The sequence below is a fragment of the Brassica rapa genome, chromosome A05 (genome assembly GCF_000309985.2).
Source record: "Brassica rapa cultivar Chiifu-401-42 chromosome A05, CAAS_Brap_v3.01, whole genome shotgun sequence".
Taxonomy (NCBI): Eukaryota; Viridiplantae; Streptophyta; class Magnoliopsida; order Brassicales; family Brassicaceae; genus Brassica; species Brassica rapa.
In genome coordinates, this window is record NC_024799.2 from 13,788,802 (window position 1) to 13,805,359 (window position 16,558).

The window sequence follows — 16,558 nt, forward strand, 5'->3', positions numbered from 1 at the left end:
ACAACTTTTATAGGTAGATTTTTTTAGACTCCTTCCATTTTAATAGTATTGATTAGCCAGTATGATTATTTGTTAATTTATAAATTTCGAATATATTTTTTCTTATATATTTTTAGACTTTGGTATAATAATCAGTATTGTACTTGTTACAATTACCATCATTTTATATTGCCATTCAGTTCTATTATATGCTTGTCACATAATAATTAGCTTGACTCGCTTGACCTACATAAATAATTTTATTTGTTTAGCTTTTTGCATTTTTTTGAAGATATGCGAGAGACTTTTGAATGCCATTGCACATTCTTATAGAATTCAAATCCATCTTAAAAATTAATTAACAAGGTAAAATGAAAGAACCTTTGTTTACCAAGAAAGGAGGTTGAAATTGGATTTCGTATAAAACATGAGCTTAATCTGGTACTCTTTGGAAAATAATTATGGGGATTGGTTCAATTTCCAGATTCACTAGTACTTCAAATTTTGCGTGAAAGATACTATAGATTTAAGTCTCTGTTGTGAATAAACTTGACGGATGGAATAGTATTTCTGCAGCAAGATCATTACTATGCTGGGGATTAGACAGCATATTCAATTGCGATATGAGGTTAAAGTATTGGAGGATCCTTGGATTCCTACAACACCAGCTAGGACAGCACGTCCTAATGCCCGATGATACATCCGCGAATGACTGTCAATGACTTTATCAAAGATGATTCAAAGGAATGAGATGTGGAGATGCTTGAAAATCATGTAGTCCTAGAGGATATATCGTTGATTTATAGTTTGGCCACAAGACGAACACCATCAAGATACAATTTGCTGGAGCTTCACAAAGAGTTCATACACTGTTAAGTCTCGATATTGGATATCATGAAATATCCTAAAAATGAAGAACATAATTTATACTCTGAGCCAAGTATCACCAAACTTCAAGCCTTTTCTTTTCTTGGAGAATAAAAGTTCCCAGAATGTGCCGCCTTATTTGGCAGCTTATAACCAGCCATGGAGCAGTAACTAGGAATCTGACACATCACCATATGTGATGTTGTAATTATTTTCCTAAACTTTGGGATCTTGACAAATCGATCACTCATGCCATTTTTGAGTGTCCACTGGCCTTGCAGGCAAGGTTTTTATAAGCAACACCCTTGCGCCCTGATATCTTCCCGATATCCAGTATTTTTGCCAATATGGACTATTTTTTGGAGAAAGAGAAGTGTTGAGGATCTAAAGCTGGATAAGAACTGTAACATCCGCGATCCTAGATAAGGACCGTCGGGACAGCCATGGTTCGAGGAAACGAACCAGCCGGTCTTAGGACCTTAAGGCAAGCATTCCATGGCCAAGATAGAAGGTTAAGGACGTCAGTATGCTGAGACTTAACCTTATAACAGAAAGAAGTCAGCTAGGATAAGTTGTACAGAAGCTGGGCGATAATTACGGGAAGCTCGATCAGCTAGATGTAGCTCGGTCAAGCTCAGCCTAGCTCGTTCCAAGTTAAGTCAGTTCAACCAGCTGGACTACTAGCTCACTCAGCTGGGTCATCTGGGAGTCAGCTCAACTCACCTGGACTGAGTGTTTGGGTCTCGGGCAGTTGGGCCGGGTCCGGACTATGGCCGGGCCATATGGTCGACCCAAGGTGGCTACGGGCCGGTGAGCTCTTGTGGTCGGGCCATGGGCTTGGGATATCAGTTTGGGATTGGGTTTGACGTGCCTAGATGTTGTTGGACGTGCCTAGATGTGTCTGGAAACTTCCAAGATTCAACAGGTGCAATCTGAACCGTTGATTGTAATCAATGGCCAAGATCTGTTTCGAAAGGATGCTTGGAAGAGATGTGTCCTTTGGACGTGGCCTTTGGTTCTCTATATAAAGGGGAGGACGTCCAGGAATTATTCATTCAGTCTTATTCAGTCTCATTCTGTCTGAGACAAAGGATACACGTCCTAAACAAAGGGATCCCCTAATGAGAACCGAGGATCCAAGCCGGAAGGGCAGGATCAAGGATCACAGCCATAAGGGCACGATCCGGTTCATGGTGAGTATGGATTAAGCCATATGAGGCCGTGGCTTACAGAAGTCACCGAGGCGAAGAGGAAGACCTATTCCTGGAGGGAAGTAGGCGCAAAGGACCAAGGGTCCAAGGGTGGTTAGCCGGAAGACGGACGGACCGATCGGTAAGGGCTATAGCGGCTGCGAGTGGTTCTATCTCTGTCTCTTTATATTATTATGTCTATATGATATATATACATATATAGAAATATATATATATATATATATATATATATATATATATATATATATATATATATATAGAACGTGCTAGTTAACCATATTACCACGTCATAGACCCTGGTGTCATGGTTGGTTACGTTGATCGCTAACCATAGCCGATAGTTTGGATCAAAAGGGTGCTAGTCGCCAAAGGTTGCGTGTTGCCAAGGGTCATGAGGTACCAAAGGTTGTGAGATACCAAATGATGCAAGTAACCAAAAGGTATGAGATACCAAGGGTTGCAAGTATCAAAGGGTACGAGGACCAAAGGGTACCAATGACCAAAGGGTGCATCGTGATCCCAAGGATGCAATGTATCGTGATCCAAGATCTGTGATCATGTCGTGATCCAAGAGGTACGAATGTGTCGTTATCGAAGAGGTACGAGCGTGTTGTGATCCAAGAGGTACGAACGTATCATGATCCATGGGATGTGAACGGGTCATGACCGAAAGGGTACGAACGGGTCAGAACTGAAAGGGTACAAACGGAATGGGACCGAAAGGGTACAAGTGATTCGATGGTTAAAAGGACACCACATGCATTATGTTGGGCGTGGACCCATATGATGGCAATGGGTTGTCAGTTTGGTCAATACATGAGTGTAAGGAAATAGCGAAGGCCTTAAGAGCTAGTGCAATCCGTACAACATGATTGATGTATGAACCATAATCCATAGTTAGTGGATGGATGGTTCTAGTCACAAAGGCTAAGTAGGATATCTTACAATCAACTTTGGGTTGGTGAGTAGGATAGGCGCCATATGCCTTATGTAGGGAGTAAACCCACATGATGGCAATGGAAGGCGGTTATGTCAATACCTTCCAAGTAGGCGATGGCTTATGAAGTCTAGTTGTCGGATCATGTTTCATGACGATGTTTCGATGGCTGAGAACTAGTATGGATAGTCACGTTGCTGGAGTAAGAGTATTGATGTGATGCTTCTAGATATCAATCTTGGTGTTGATAACTTCGAGATTGGCTAAGAGTCATGACGAAGTGTATCGCTAGTACTACGTGTCGTAGACCTTAAGTATTGAGCTTAGGTGTGATTGTCCAAGGAAAGCCGTGTAAGATCTGATCATGGTTGAGTATGGACGACCTGACCTCTGGATGATGGTCTAAGGTGTCACTACTAACCTGATTAATGAATCGGTTGGTATGAACAAGTCATATCTGTTTTCTGGGTTAAGTCTCAAGGCCGATCAGGCCAGATGATGACTCATCAGTTCCAAGTCATATGAGGATGGTTGGTTGATTGACTTAGGATCTAATGAGCTTTGTCAGTCCAGAAAATGGACTTGGTACTATTGCCTATAAGGCAAAAGGATTTCGGATTGTGCATGAGCCGAGAAAGGTCAGATGTATGTCCTTTTTCTTTCAGAGACTTCTCAAAGCTTACTTATGTCTGTGGGGATGGTTGGTTGAATGACTAAGTACCTAGGGGAGCTGTTTGATGCAAGAGTCAAGATAAGGACCTTAAGTAAGATCATTGAGTCATCGTGGTCCAGCTGTCAAGCAAGAGCAATTTGAGTCAATGGAGGACCGATGAGCTAATAAGCTCCATAGATGTGGCGTAGGTATGATCTAGCATTTACTTATGTAGATCTAGATAGAATGGTTTAGGAGAATGGAACCTCAGAATTATGACTTGGTTTGGGTTTAGGATTGACCTTTAAGCTAATTGGTAGTTGAGTAAACTGACCAAGGCTAAGGTGAATCGACCAGACAAGTGTTAGATTGGTTTAAGACCAATAGAAAACTAGAGAATAATATGTTGCGTATTTGTTGAAAGGATCTAAGCTATTAATGACTAGGGAAGTCTTTAGCTAAGGTTTAAGTTCGCCCTCGCCTATGGGCGATATTATAAATAAAGGGCAAAAATTAAGAGGTTCGGCCAGGAAGTGGACCAAGCGATGTAAGGCTTCAACCGCGGCCTAAGCGGCCGGATCGGGGTGTTACAAGAACTCATATACATTGGATAATTTGGTATCTTTGGAAATCTTGAAACAATTAACTTTTCATGAGCATAAACAGTGGCCCCTTTGATTTGCGAATGCCAAAGTTGGTTCTCAACGAATGTGGTTGTTCCTACAACATCACAACCATTAAGCAACACTGATTAACTAGCCATATGCTTGGAAAACATATATTTGGTGGATGACTTCCACTTTTCAATTCAGTTGATGCGGATGGGTTTAGAAGGACATATCTGAATATTTTCATTAAATGAGGACACGAAGACGACAGAATCAGCTTGGCATTCAGAATTAGAATCACTGTTCTGAGCGATAGACATTCAACTTGCCAGAAGTTTGGAACAAACTACATGGACCTGATCACTTATGATTAAAGAACCTCATGCATGGTAAAATTTCTTATAGATAGAAGTGATCAAGACCAAAGAAAATTCCAAGTATTCAAGATATCTTACATTTATCGACAACAAAATGCAATTTCGGGTTTTCTAGCTAAAACTGCAAAATCTTTTTATAGGAAACTTTGTTTTGTTGGTTGCTTTATTCTGGCGTAGTTGCCATACCATCTTTAATTTGAATGATAAAATGACCGTGTGATTGTCAATTTTTTTTATTATCCTAGTAAATACTTTCAATCTGTTTGTTCCAACTGTCTAATGTGTTATTACCGTTCAAACTTATATTATATTAATATAAATAATGAAGCTAGTAGAATTTCTAAAAAATGATATAAATGTGGTATTTGGTTTTATTGTATAGCTCTTTATCCTTTCCCAATTCACGTATGAATACACATGCAGTTAGTTACATATTATGGTTTGTACAGTACAATGCGTATTTTTAATGTAATGCTTCATGCCGACATAAACATAAGACGTACGCATGTATTATGAGTATATATAGACACATCACACGTATGCATTTCCATATTCACAAAATAATAAAAAATTAATATTTACAATAATGAAATTTCGCTTTCTCAGCCAATAAAAACAGAGATTTCAATATCTTTCATTAGTTTAAAATTTTATATGCGCCTAATTGCTATTACTTCGAAATATTTATATTTGGAATAAAGAACAGATATTTGAGATGATAAAAGTCAACTATATCTCATCATTTGGTCTTTTGTTTCCCGACGCCCAACTTTTTTTTAAAAAAATATCATCTGTTCATTTTTCATTCTTTTTCCCAACTGGATATCACCAATTACCATCATTCATAACACATTAGCATTTCGAGAATCCTTCTATATATACATCAGTCAAGTCATCCAACGAGAGCGACGACACCACATTTGTTAAATAAATATAAAGAAATGAAGGTTCATGAGTTTTCCAATGGGTTTTCGTCTTGGGAGCAGCAACAAGAGTCGCCATCATCCTTTAGCTGCAAACGCTTCCGTCCTCTGGCCCCTAAGCTCTCCGGCAGCCCTTCCTCCCCTCCTTCTTCTTCCTCGGGCGTCACTTCCGCTACTTTCGATCTCAAGAGCTTCATTAAACCCGATCAAGCCGCTCCAACAAAATCTCACTACTCTCTTGAACACAAACGAGACTTTTCTCAAGTCAGTCCCCTTATTTTACATTCAAATTTGATATTTTCACTTGAAATATTTTGTTTTAGTATGAGTTATGCAAAATAGACATTTTCCTTTTCACAAAAAGGGGCATATATACCGAAAACATTAACAATCTGTAATGACTGAACTGCATCATGCCGTCTTATATTATATTATATTATATTATATTTTACTATATCCTATTTTTTCCTTCAACAAACAAATATGGCATATTAGGTGGAGATGCACCCGGGAGGGACAAGGTGGAACCCAACTCAAGAACAGATAAAAATACTTGAGATCTTGTACAAAGGTGGAATGCGGACTCCTAACGCGCAACAGATCGAGCACATAACTTCTCAACTCGGTAAATACGGAAAAATCGAAGGGAAGAATGTGTTCTACTGGTTTCAGAACCACAAAGCGCGGGAGAGACAGAAGCAGAAGAGGAACAACCTCAGCTTAAGTTGCCAAGGCAGCCTCAGTACTACTAGTGTCTCTAATGCAAGTGTAACAATGAAGACAAGAACATCGTCTTCACCTGACTTCAAGGTATGTTTTAACAAGGACTAGTTTATATAGTTTTGTAATGGAGTTTAATTAAATACAAGTAATTGTTTTTGTTTATTGTTTGTGTAGAGAGAACCAATGGTGATGAAGGAGTTACTTGAAGAGAATGAGTACAAGAGGACATGTAGGAGCTGGGGATTTGAGAACTTGAAGATAGAGAGCAGAAGAAACATAAATAGTAGTATAAATGCTACAATAGCAACTACTTTTAATATTGACAATGTAACTCTTGAGCTTTTTCCTTTGCACCCTGAAGGAAGGTGAAGAAGATGAGGCAGAAAATGTGGAATTCTTATGTAGATCTGGTTTGGGTTCAGTCGAAGTAGTTGGTATCTTGATATTCAAAAAATAATTCTGGATGATAAATAAGTTTCTAAGATTATAGAATCTACTTAAGAGTTCCCTTATAATTTGCGAGCCTGATGTATCCTGTGTAGTTTCTTTTGCAATGTATTCTTAGTTATGAATTCTTAGTTAAGCTCATCTCTTTAGTTTCGTTTTTGTTCTCAGTAAGTTACGAAGAATTTTATTTCTCTCTAAATTTCTCTCTCTCTAAATCCTCTCAAAACAAAAAACAAAACTCAGATCTACTTTGTTTTGGTGGCCGGTGGGCTCTCTACCGCCGCTGGTCACCCCCCCCCCCTTTCGATTTCGCTCACCACCTCCTCCCCTCACCTAACCCTCCTACCCACTCTGATATACTTGTTTCTCTTGATCTCCACCGGCTCTCTTCGGGTTCACCGGCGGTTCTAAACAGGTAACGTTGGTGTCTTCGTCACCTCTGGAGCAGCAATGAGGAGCTAGTTTCGTTTGTTAGCTGAAGGGTCCCCTAAGGTTTCTTTCTACAGTGGTGCGGTTCAGTGATAGAGGATAAAGCTCCTCTATGATCGATCTAGTGTTCAAGAAACACCAAATCTCAGCTCAAGAGTAATAGATCTGTGAAGAAGTAAGATCTAAATCCTCTATGAACCAAGTACGAACTGTTTATTAGAATTCCAAATGGATAAGAGGTTTTACAACTCAATTTCTGAATGAATCCAAAAGAAGCTACACTAGCCCAATTTATACTCTGTTTCTAACCGAATCATAACTGCTCCACTCCAAGGACGACACGTGTCCCTCATGAGTCTTTTGTAACATCTCTCAACGGCTACTCTTCCTCCTGTCATCTTCTCACACGTGTCACAAGCTTTCCCTGTAATCAAATCCTTCCCTCCGAAACAACCTTGTCCACAAGGTTAAGTTGAAACTGTTGAAAACGCTTCTGAAAATCATAAAGAAACTCCCATGTTGCATTTTCTGCAGTGTCATCAACCCATTCCACTAAAATCATAGTCGCAGCTCTGCCTTGGCGTTTCACCATCTTACGATCCAAGCAAGCTTCAGGAACCTTTACCTCTGTCTCTTGAAGAATAGTAGGGAGCTGAGTAGAGGTCGTTGCTTCTCCTACCAACTTCTTGAGTTGAGATACATGGAATACATGATGGATCCTTGAGTACTCCGGTAACGCTAGCTTATAAGCGACTTTCCCATGTTTGTCTAGCACTTTATAAGGTCCAAAGATGTGACACCCCCGATCGTAGTTGACCGGAAATGACACGGTTGATGCTCCTCGATGGTCGATCCGAGGTTCTCAGAATACTTCTGATCGCCTTAGACCAACAACCAAAGAACACCAACGCTCCTATCAGATATCAGTCTAGGCTTTTCAACCCGAAAAAGCAATACCCGATAGTTAGTTCATCTGGACAAGGACTAATATAATATGGAACCCGTACTTTAAAACAAGCATTCTTTATATATCATTCAAAAGCATCTTACAAAATTTGTTATAAATTAACCTCGAGATTTTCGGTCAATAAATCTTATAAATAAGAAATATCAAAACGCCTTTGCAAGGATAATAAAACTACCGCTGGCTAATGATGTTCCTTCCCGTCCTAGAGTAAGGTCTCCCGCCTATTGGTTACATGCATCACAAATGAGTCATGAGTAACTAGTTTACTCAGTGAGCCTAGTCCCGCACCCCAACAAATATTAATAATATCTCAAGCAATCAACTCCATTTGTATGCAGTGGAAATATATTCCACAACTAATAAAAATACATATATAAGCCTTATCATTCCATCGATGTGAATCTTATCTTAAACATCACCTCCACGACACCCGCCATTCACTCATACTTATAATATAGACTAAACCCGGAAAACTACCAAGGCTAACCGAGCCTAGCAGGGAAATAAATATAAGCACCATATCCATTAGATATTCCAAGATTGAACATCTAACGCTGCATGCAGTTACACGGCCTCCAGGGTGCAACCCCATCATCGTGTCTTCGTAACCTTGTTCCGTATCGCAGGAACAATTCACGGTAATGCGGGAACTTTTGGGAGAGTGAGTAAATATTTAATACTATACATATGATCTATACTTATATATTTAATACTATACATATGTATTAGTACTTGAGAACAAGTACTAAGGTTTAGAATAAACCTCTATAATTATTCATAAATATTTATTAGTGTTTACACTAAGTAAACACCTCGCCAGTTTAATATTAATCAAGAGACAAAGCCTATCAATCATCAAAAATTTTAATCATGAAACACTAATTTATAACTCTTTAATCATCTATCTAGACTCACCTTTGAGTCTAAGAGATTGGCTAAGGAAGACTAGACTCGAGCTCAAGCTAATCACACTCCACTTCTTCTTCACTTCCAGATTCAGAATAAAGACAAGGCATGATCGGGCTGACCATTCCAATCTCCTCGGGTAACTGAACAAAAGAAAGTTGTTGGAACTTAAGGTTCATCATTCCGGTTCAAGAAGAAACTCATCTCAGCTCATAACGTTTCAGTTTAGTTCCGCTAACATCAGTTTGGTACAAGACAAGTTCAGCTCTGGTCCTAAAAATTCAGTTAAACTCAGACTATATCACTACATGACAAGTTCAGACCATAGACAGCTCCGCTCAGATCAGTTGAGGACAAGATCAAATCAGTTCGGTTTAATTCTGACAATTCACATAAGTTCAGCTACTGGTTCTATGATACAATTTCAATCATACACCAACCAAGAGTGAACCATATATGAATTTAGACAACTGTTCCTGATAGGTTTATCAAGACACAGCACTTGGTTATCATCAAACATAACTGAAACAGGAGACTGAAGCTTAAACAAACACTGATCTCATTAAACCCATAAGCTCTTACCGATTCAAATCAACAATCTTCTGAATTCAGATGGTACACAAGTTATCGTTGAAGCCACTCCTAACCTGATCAGTGCCATATCATGCCAAGGTCGGATTCATTCAGACAAAGCCTCAAGCGTTTTTCCAAACCAACAGAACTTCTCACTGAAAACTGATCAAAATACATCTTACCGATCAAAACCAAAGGCTGAAGAACATGGGTGATTCTGAACTTCAGGACACCAAATATTCAGCTCTTAACCACACCAATACTCACTGATTAAAGTCAGAAGAGGGTGAGAAAGGGTCGTCCAAGCTCACTTCTCTTCTCTTATTGTTTTCTGAATTTTTCATGTATTTTCCTCACAGATTTTTCTCTCTTTCTTTCTCTCTTTCTCTCTGAATTTTTCTTTCTTGTTTCTGAGATGAATGAGCTCGACCAGGAAGAGGACAAGGTAATAAATGACAGGGGAAACAGCAGGAGAAGAGTCAGCAAGAAAGGACAAAAGTTTCAGATCAGTATGAGACATGTGGTGAGCTAAATCACACTTTCCTTCCCATGAAGTAATGTCATTTCCTTTCCATGAAGAAACTTCAAGAAGGTGTGAAACTCGCATGACTTTAATGTAGCAAGCAAGCTGGAAGGTGCAAGTCACATGTTCAGGTCAGGAAGGAAGCAAGCAGCCAGGCAGCACATGACATGCACATGACTCGCAAGCAGCTGAAAGTATTTAAGACCAGTTTTCGATAAAATGTTTCCCGTCCATCGGTTCTCGTCCAGCTTAGATAAAACTCGACCATAATAATTAACACTTGGTCTGAACTATTAAGAGTAGGTACTTTGGTCTCGAGACAGTCCCATCAAGAATAATTCACCGGGTCGATTTTTATTTTTAATTCTGATCGAACCAACTCCAAACTGGTCGAGAGGGATTTTTCTCGACCAAAATTATATATCCTTGTGAGGGTTATTACAAAAGAACTTTGGTGAAATTTTCTGCGAACCTCTAATCACCACTGACTGTTGCCTATAAGGCTGCAACTTCACGAATACCCAATCTCCCACTTCAAAGCTTCGCTCACTTCTATGCTTATCAACTTCTTGTTTCATTCGATGTTAAGCTCGCAACAGATGAAACTTAAGAAGTAAAAATCATCTTCTGTCTATCCTCCAAGCACTTAGCCACAACCTGTACTTTAGTTTCTCCGGGTAAGTAAGGTAAATGAACCGCTGGTGGCTGACCATACACAGTCTCATACGGAGTAGACTGCGTTGCTGAATGGAAATTGGTATTATACCAATACTCTGCTAACGGTAGCCACTTGCTCCACATGTGAGGCTTATCGCTTGTCATACACCTCAAGTATGTTTCCAAACATCTGTTGAACCTCGGTTTGACCATCACTCTGAGGATGATACGCCGTTGACATGTTCAGAGAACATCCCTGTAACGCAAATAATTCTTGCCAGAAATCACTGAGAAACACTGCATCCCTGTCACTCACAATCGATCTCGGAAACCCATGCAGTTTGTAGACGTGATCCAAGAACATCTGAGCTACTGACATAGCTGTGTAAGGATGTTTCAACGCCATAAAGTGAGCTGCTTTACGTAGGCGGTTTACGACAACAAAGATGACTCTTTTCCCAAATGATGTAGGCAACCCATCAATGAAATCCATTGAAATGTCAATCCAAACCGCCTCCGGTATAGGTAGAGGTTGCAATAATCCTGGTGAAGCAGCATTATCATACTTGCATTGCTAACAAACCAAACAACTCCGCAAATAAGATTGTATGTCCTTTATTAAACCTTTCCAGTAGAATAAACTTCGCACTCGTTGCACTATGACATCTCTTCCCGAGTGACCACCTTGTCCTGAGCAATGAAGCCAGTCCAATATTGAGTTTCGTAATGTCACACTTTGAGGAATCGCAATCTTATTCTTTCTTCTGAGAATTTCCTGAGACAATGAAAAATGCTTCTTAACCGGAGGATTTTGTTTCAAGTTCTCAATAAACTGCTTAACTGCTGCATCTTCTTCATAACAGTCTTTAATTTGCTTCATCAAATCACACTCCAAGACTGTCATTGCCATATGTAGTATCTCTGATCCTTCAACCCTTGATAGTGCATCTGCTGCTACATTATCTTTTCCTTGTTTGTATTGTATCTCATAGTTAAATTCAAGCAACTTAGGTAACCATTGTTGCTGAATTGGTGTGTTAAGCCTCTGTTCCAAGAGTTATTTAAGACTCCGCTGATCAGTTCTAATGACAAAATGATTTGTCAAAAGATAATGACGCCACTTATGTACTACATATACAACTGCCAATAGCTCCTTTTCATAGATGGACATATGTAATTGTTTCCCTTTCAATTGGCGACTGATATAAGCTAAAGGGTGTCCTCCTTGCATCAGTACCGCGCCTATACCATTACCACAAGCATCTGTCTCCACAACGAATGGTTTATCAAATTGTGGTAATGCTAGAACAGGAGCGTTGCAGAGACTTGTCTTCAATTCATCCAAATCCAACTGTACTTCCTCATTCCAACAAAAACCCTCCTTCTTAGTGAGAGCTGTCAAGGGTCGAGCTTTTATCCCAAAACGCTCCACATAACGTCGGTAATAACCAGCTAATCCCAGGAACCCTCTCAACATTTTTAGATTTTTTGGTACTGGCCACTCACTCACAGCTTTGACCTTCCTTGGATCTGTTGAAACCCCACTAGCTTGGATGAAGTGTCCCAAATATTCCACTCTGTCTGTGCCAAACTCACATTTGCTTCTCTTGGCAAACATTTTATTCAATCTCATCGTCTTAAATACTTCTTCCAAATGCTTCACATGCTCTTCTTCTGATGAACTGTATATCAGTATGTCATCAAAGAATATCAAAACAAACTTTCTGAGATACTCTCTGAAAACATGATTCATCAACCCTTGGAATGTAGCCGGTGCATTGGTTAAGCCAAAAGGCATTACCAAATACTCATAATGGCCTGTGTGAGTTCTAAAAGCCGTTTTCTGCATGTCATCTGGCTCCATTCTCACCTGATGATAGCCTGCCCTCAAGTCAATATTTGAGTATATCATTGATCCTCCCAATTCATCCATCAAGTCTTCAATGAGTGGAATCGGAAACCGATCCTTGATAGTCATGTTATTCAACTTTCTGTAATCCACACATAACCTCCAAGTGTTGTCTTTCTTTTTCACCAAAACCACAGGAGATGCATACGGGCTAGCACTAGGTTGAATTGTCCCCGCCTTCAACAACTTTCGTACCATCTTGTCAATCTCATTCTTCTGATGAACTGAATACCTATAAGGCCGTTGATTCACCGGGTCAGATCCATCCTTTAGGACAATCTTGTGATTATGATTGTCTCTAAATGGTGGTAGTGTATTTGGTTCCTCGAATATATCCCCATATTTGAGAACCAGTTGCTGTATCTTGTCTGATACCAAAGCTGAACTCCCCTCCGAATGCATCAGTCTGAGTTGGAATGGTTCAACAGTGCTCTCTTCATAAGCGTAGATCATACGCAGTTGCATATCAGATTCTCTTGAACTCTCCATATTTCTCGCTTTAATCTCTCTTACTGACCCTGCAGTTATACCATTTAGTATCACCTTCTTTTGATCCCACTTAAACTGCATTGTCAGCTTCTGAAAGTCCCATGTGATTGGCCCCAGCATTGCCAACCATTGAACTCCTAAGACAATGTCATGACCTCCCAAAGGAATCACCATAAAGTCTGTTGTGAAGTTATGACCTTGGAAGTTCCATTGAAACTTCTCTACTTTGCCGCAAACGTTGATCTTAGTACCATCTGCCACTGATACTCTAGCTCTTCCTGCTTCTTGCAACTTGCATCCCAACAAATTCGCAATCTTCACATCAATGAAATTGTGTGTAGATCCGGGATCAATCAGTACATATATGGTCTTCTTCCCATGAGTTCCCTTCACCTTCATAGTTGTATAGTCTGTGATTCCTGCAATCGCATTGACTGATATCTGAGCTAATTCACTCTCCTCCTCTTCCATTACTTCTACCATCTCCTCATTCAACTCTTAATTTGTGCCATCCAAAGAGTAGAACTGTGGTTTCTTATGCTATTGTGCATGTGCAAACGAATATTTCTCATCACAATAATAGCACAATCCTTTAGCCCTTCTCTCATTCATCTCTGTCTGTGAGAGAAACAACACCAATCTTCCATTATTCTCCTTTAACTTTTGCACTTCTTCCTTTTTCTCCGGCATTGGCTTCTTCAGATGATTATAGTTTGAATGTTGCTTCACAAATCCCCCATTGCTTCTCACTTCGCTTAGTGGGTGTGCTTTCTCGTATAGTCTTCCTAGCACAAAACACTGACATGTTGATTGTGGAGTAAACATCCTTACATGCATCTGAGTGTCCAGACGAAGGCCTGCAAGGTAAGCACTCAACAAATACTCTTCGGGTAACTTCAAACGTGTTCTGATTAGCTCAAACTTCGCATTGTACTCAATAATGCTCGTTGTTTCCTTCAGATCTTTTAATTCCGCCATCAGATCATCCAAAATCTCCTCAAAACGTTCTTGAGTCTGATCTTATACTCACGCCAGCTACTCAACACTACTGCATCTATATCTTCTTGTACCAACGCCAGATGCCAAGTAGCCGCTTCATCGACAAAATGTATTGATGCAATCCCAACTTTTTTCTCCTCCGGTGTCATATCAATCACAAAGAATTGTTCTGCTTTTTCCAACCATTCTTTGAATTTACTTCCATCAAATTTCGGAAAATCAATCTTCGTCATCTTTGTCATACCAGAGTGATTCGACTGATGATATTGATGATTCGATCTATTTGGTTCCGTATGATTCTTCGATCGGCGATGATTTTCTCCCATCTCAAACGTCTGACTCGTTGATGGATGCTGCGTCTGATTCATTAACTTCTCAAGAGTAAGCATGATCTGACGCGATTCTTCTTTCCTTTTCTCGTTCATATCTCTCATCTCTCTCTCGATCGCGTCGAATCTGTTCGCAATCACCCCATCCAGCTCCTTCGAACCCGCTCCTTTCAATAAAGCTTGACATCTCGTCTCCGCCATCGTTTCCGATCACCGCAGCTTCTGTTTCCGAGGAAAGAAGTCTATGATACCACAGATAGAGGATAAAGCTCCTCTATGATCGATCTAGTGTTCAATAAACACCAAACCGCAGCTCAAGAGTAATAGATCTGTGAAGAAGAAAGATCTAAATCCTCTATGAACCAAGTAAGAACTGTTTATTAGAATTCCAAATGGATAAGAGGTTTTACAACTCAATTTCTGAATGAATCCAAAAGAAGCTACACTAGCTCAATTTATACTCTGTTTCTAACCGAATTATAGCTGCTCCACTCCAAGGACGCCACGTGTCCCTCACGAGTCCGTTGTAACAACTCTCAACGGCTACTCTTCCTCCTCTCATCTTCTCATACGTGTCACAAGCTTTCTCTGTATCATTCAGATCTAGATCTAGGTCAGATCTACGATTGCTGAGCTTTGACTACGGTGACGAGGAGCATCGCTGCCTCCTATCTCACTCTAGTTTGAGCCTTGCTCCCGCTTTCCTGTGTTTGCTCTCCTTTGAGTTGTTGTCAGAGCTTCTCATCTTCAGCTGAAGTAAACAGGTGTTTGGAGGTTGTCGCCGAGGACCTCTGTTCCTGGTCTAGTTGTCAGCTTACCTCAGCGAGCTTCAAGGTGTGTCTCGTGTCTTCATTTTGTAATTTGATTCGCCTAGGGTCTTGAGGACTAGCCCGTTCTGGTGTGTATGTTTCGATGTCTTCAGTCACCAATTTGTCGCTGCCTTGTTCTGTGGAGTATCGTGATTCCTGTTCTTCAAGCCTCCGGAAAGAAGCTGGGGTCGATGTACTCTGCCTCTTGGAATCTTGCTTTAACATATCTTCTACGTGATGGAGCAGGAGTAGAAAGTGTAAACCTCCGCCTGCATTGCAAGAGTCTATTTGTGTTTCAATGAATGTTTTTGCTCTTGTCCTTTTGGATCTACATGTACCTCCTTCTTAAGCTTCTGGAGTTTGGTCAGTTTTGGAGTCAACTTCACCTTGCGATGGCCAGGTCCGGGAGCCCTAACCGCCTCCGCCTATCTGTGTTGTGATGCCTCCTTCTGGATTGTGTCTATACTGACCTCTCAAATGGCATCTTGGCTTTTTGCGGTTTCGACAGCGTCTAAACTTTGCCAACCGGGTGGCCGATAGCTGATATCTGTGTCTTTTATTAGCCTTAAATTGTTCACCATGAATAAGTTTAAGCCTAACCTTGTGTTTAAGAATTTTTTTATATTTTCTTTGGAGGATTCTTAGATAGCTCATTGCTAAGTCTTAGCAGATTTAGATTCAAGTCTTTCTTGTATCTCAATGCCATTTCTATGAAATAAATTTACATTTTGTCGAAAAAAAGGTTCATTTGTGATTAATATACAATATAATTTCCTTTAAAATATTTTAAAAACACTGTTCTGACGACTAAAGAACAATAGTATATTCTAATTATAAAAAATTAAATTCTTATAACAACAACAGGTCGTCAGTTCCATATAACATATATGATATATGCAAACTTATATGTTAAGTTGTAAGACTTTTTGTTTTGATAATTTTGTACATTTATAAAATGATAATAATGTAGCAGTAATTTTGTTTACAAAGTTTGTATTTTCCGATCTTAATTTTTGAATGTGTTAAATAGGCATCAACGTACATGCTGTGGTTCGTATTTGATTAGTTGTTTGTCTAGTGCTTTATTGACTCTCGCGATTGGTATTTTGTAATCTGGTGGAAGCAAAAAGAGTGAGAAAGAGAGAGTTTGCTTTTTAGGTTAAAAGTTAAAATAGCATTATATGAGACACACTCGCTGAAGTCCATGCATTTGCTTTCTCGCTAGATTGAATGCCAATGCTAGC

At 39.7% G+C, this 16,558-nt stretch overlaps 1 protein-coding gene across 1 annotated transcript; it reads left to right on the forward strand.

Annotated features, from left to right (window-relative positions):
- The first annotated feature begins 2,329 nt into the window (after positions 1-2,329).
- On the forward strand, positions 2,330-6,878 carry LOC103868722 (WUSCHEL-related homeobox 4). Its single transcript, XM_009146797.3, has 3 exons — positions 2,330-5,818; positions 6,050-6,364; positions 6,452-6,878. The coding sequence occupies exons 1-3, from the start codon at positions 5,573-5,575 to the stop codon at positions 6,644-6,646; spliced, it is 756 nt and encodes a 251-aa protein (XP_009145045.1). The 5' UTR covers positions 2,330-5,572; the 3' UTR covers positions 6,647-6,878.
- Positions 6,879-16,558: the final 9,680 nt, after the last annotated feature.

What these genes read in the sequence shown, in the direction of transcription:
- LOC103868722 (XM_009146797.3), top strand. Translation starts at nt 5,573, where the DNA reads ATGAAGGTTCATGAGTTTTCCAATGGGTTTTCGTCTTGGGAGCAGCAA. An exon ending in ACAAACGAGACTTTTCTCAA is followed by an intron (nt 5,819 to 6,049) that starts GTCAGTCCCCTT and finishes ATGGCATATTAG; the next exon opens with GTGGAGATGCACCCGGGAGG. An exon ending in CGTCTTCACCTGACTTCAAG is followed by an intron (nt 6,365 to 6,451) that starts GTATGTTTTAAC and finishes TTGTTTGTGTAG; the next exon opens with AGAGAACCAATGGTGATGAA.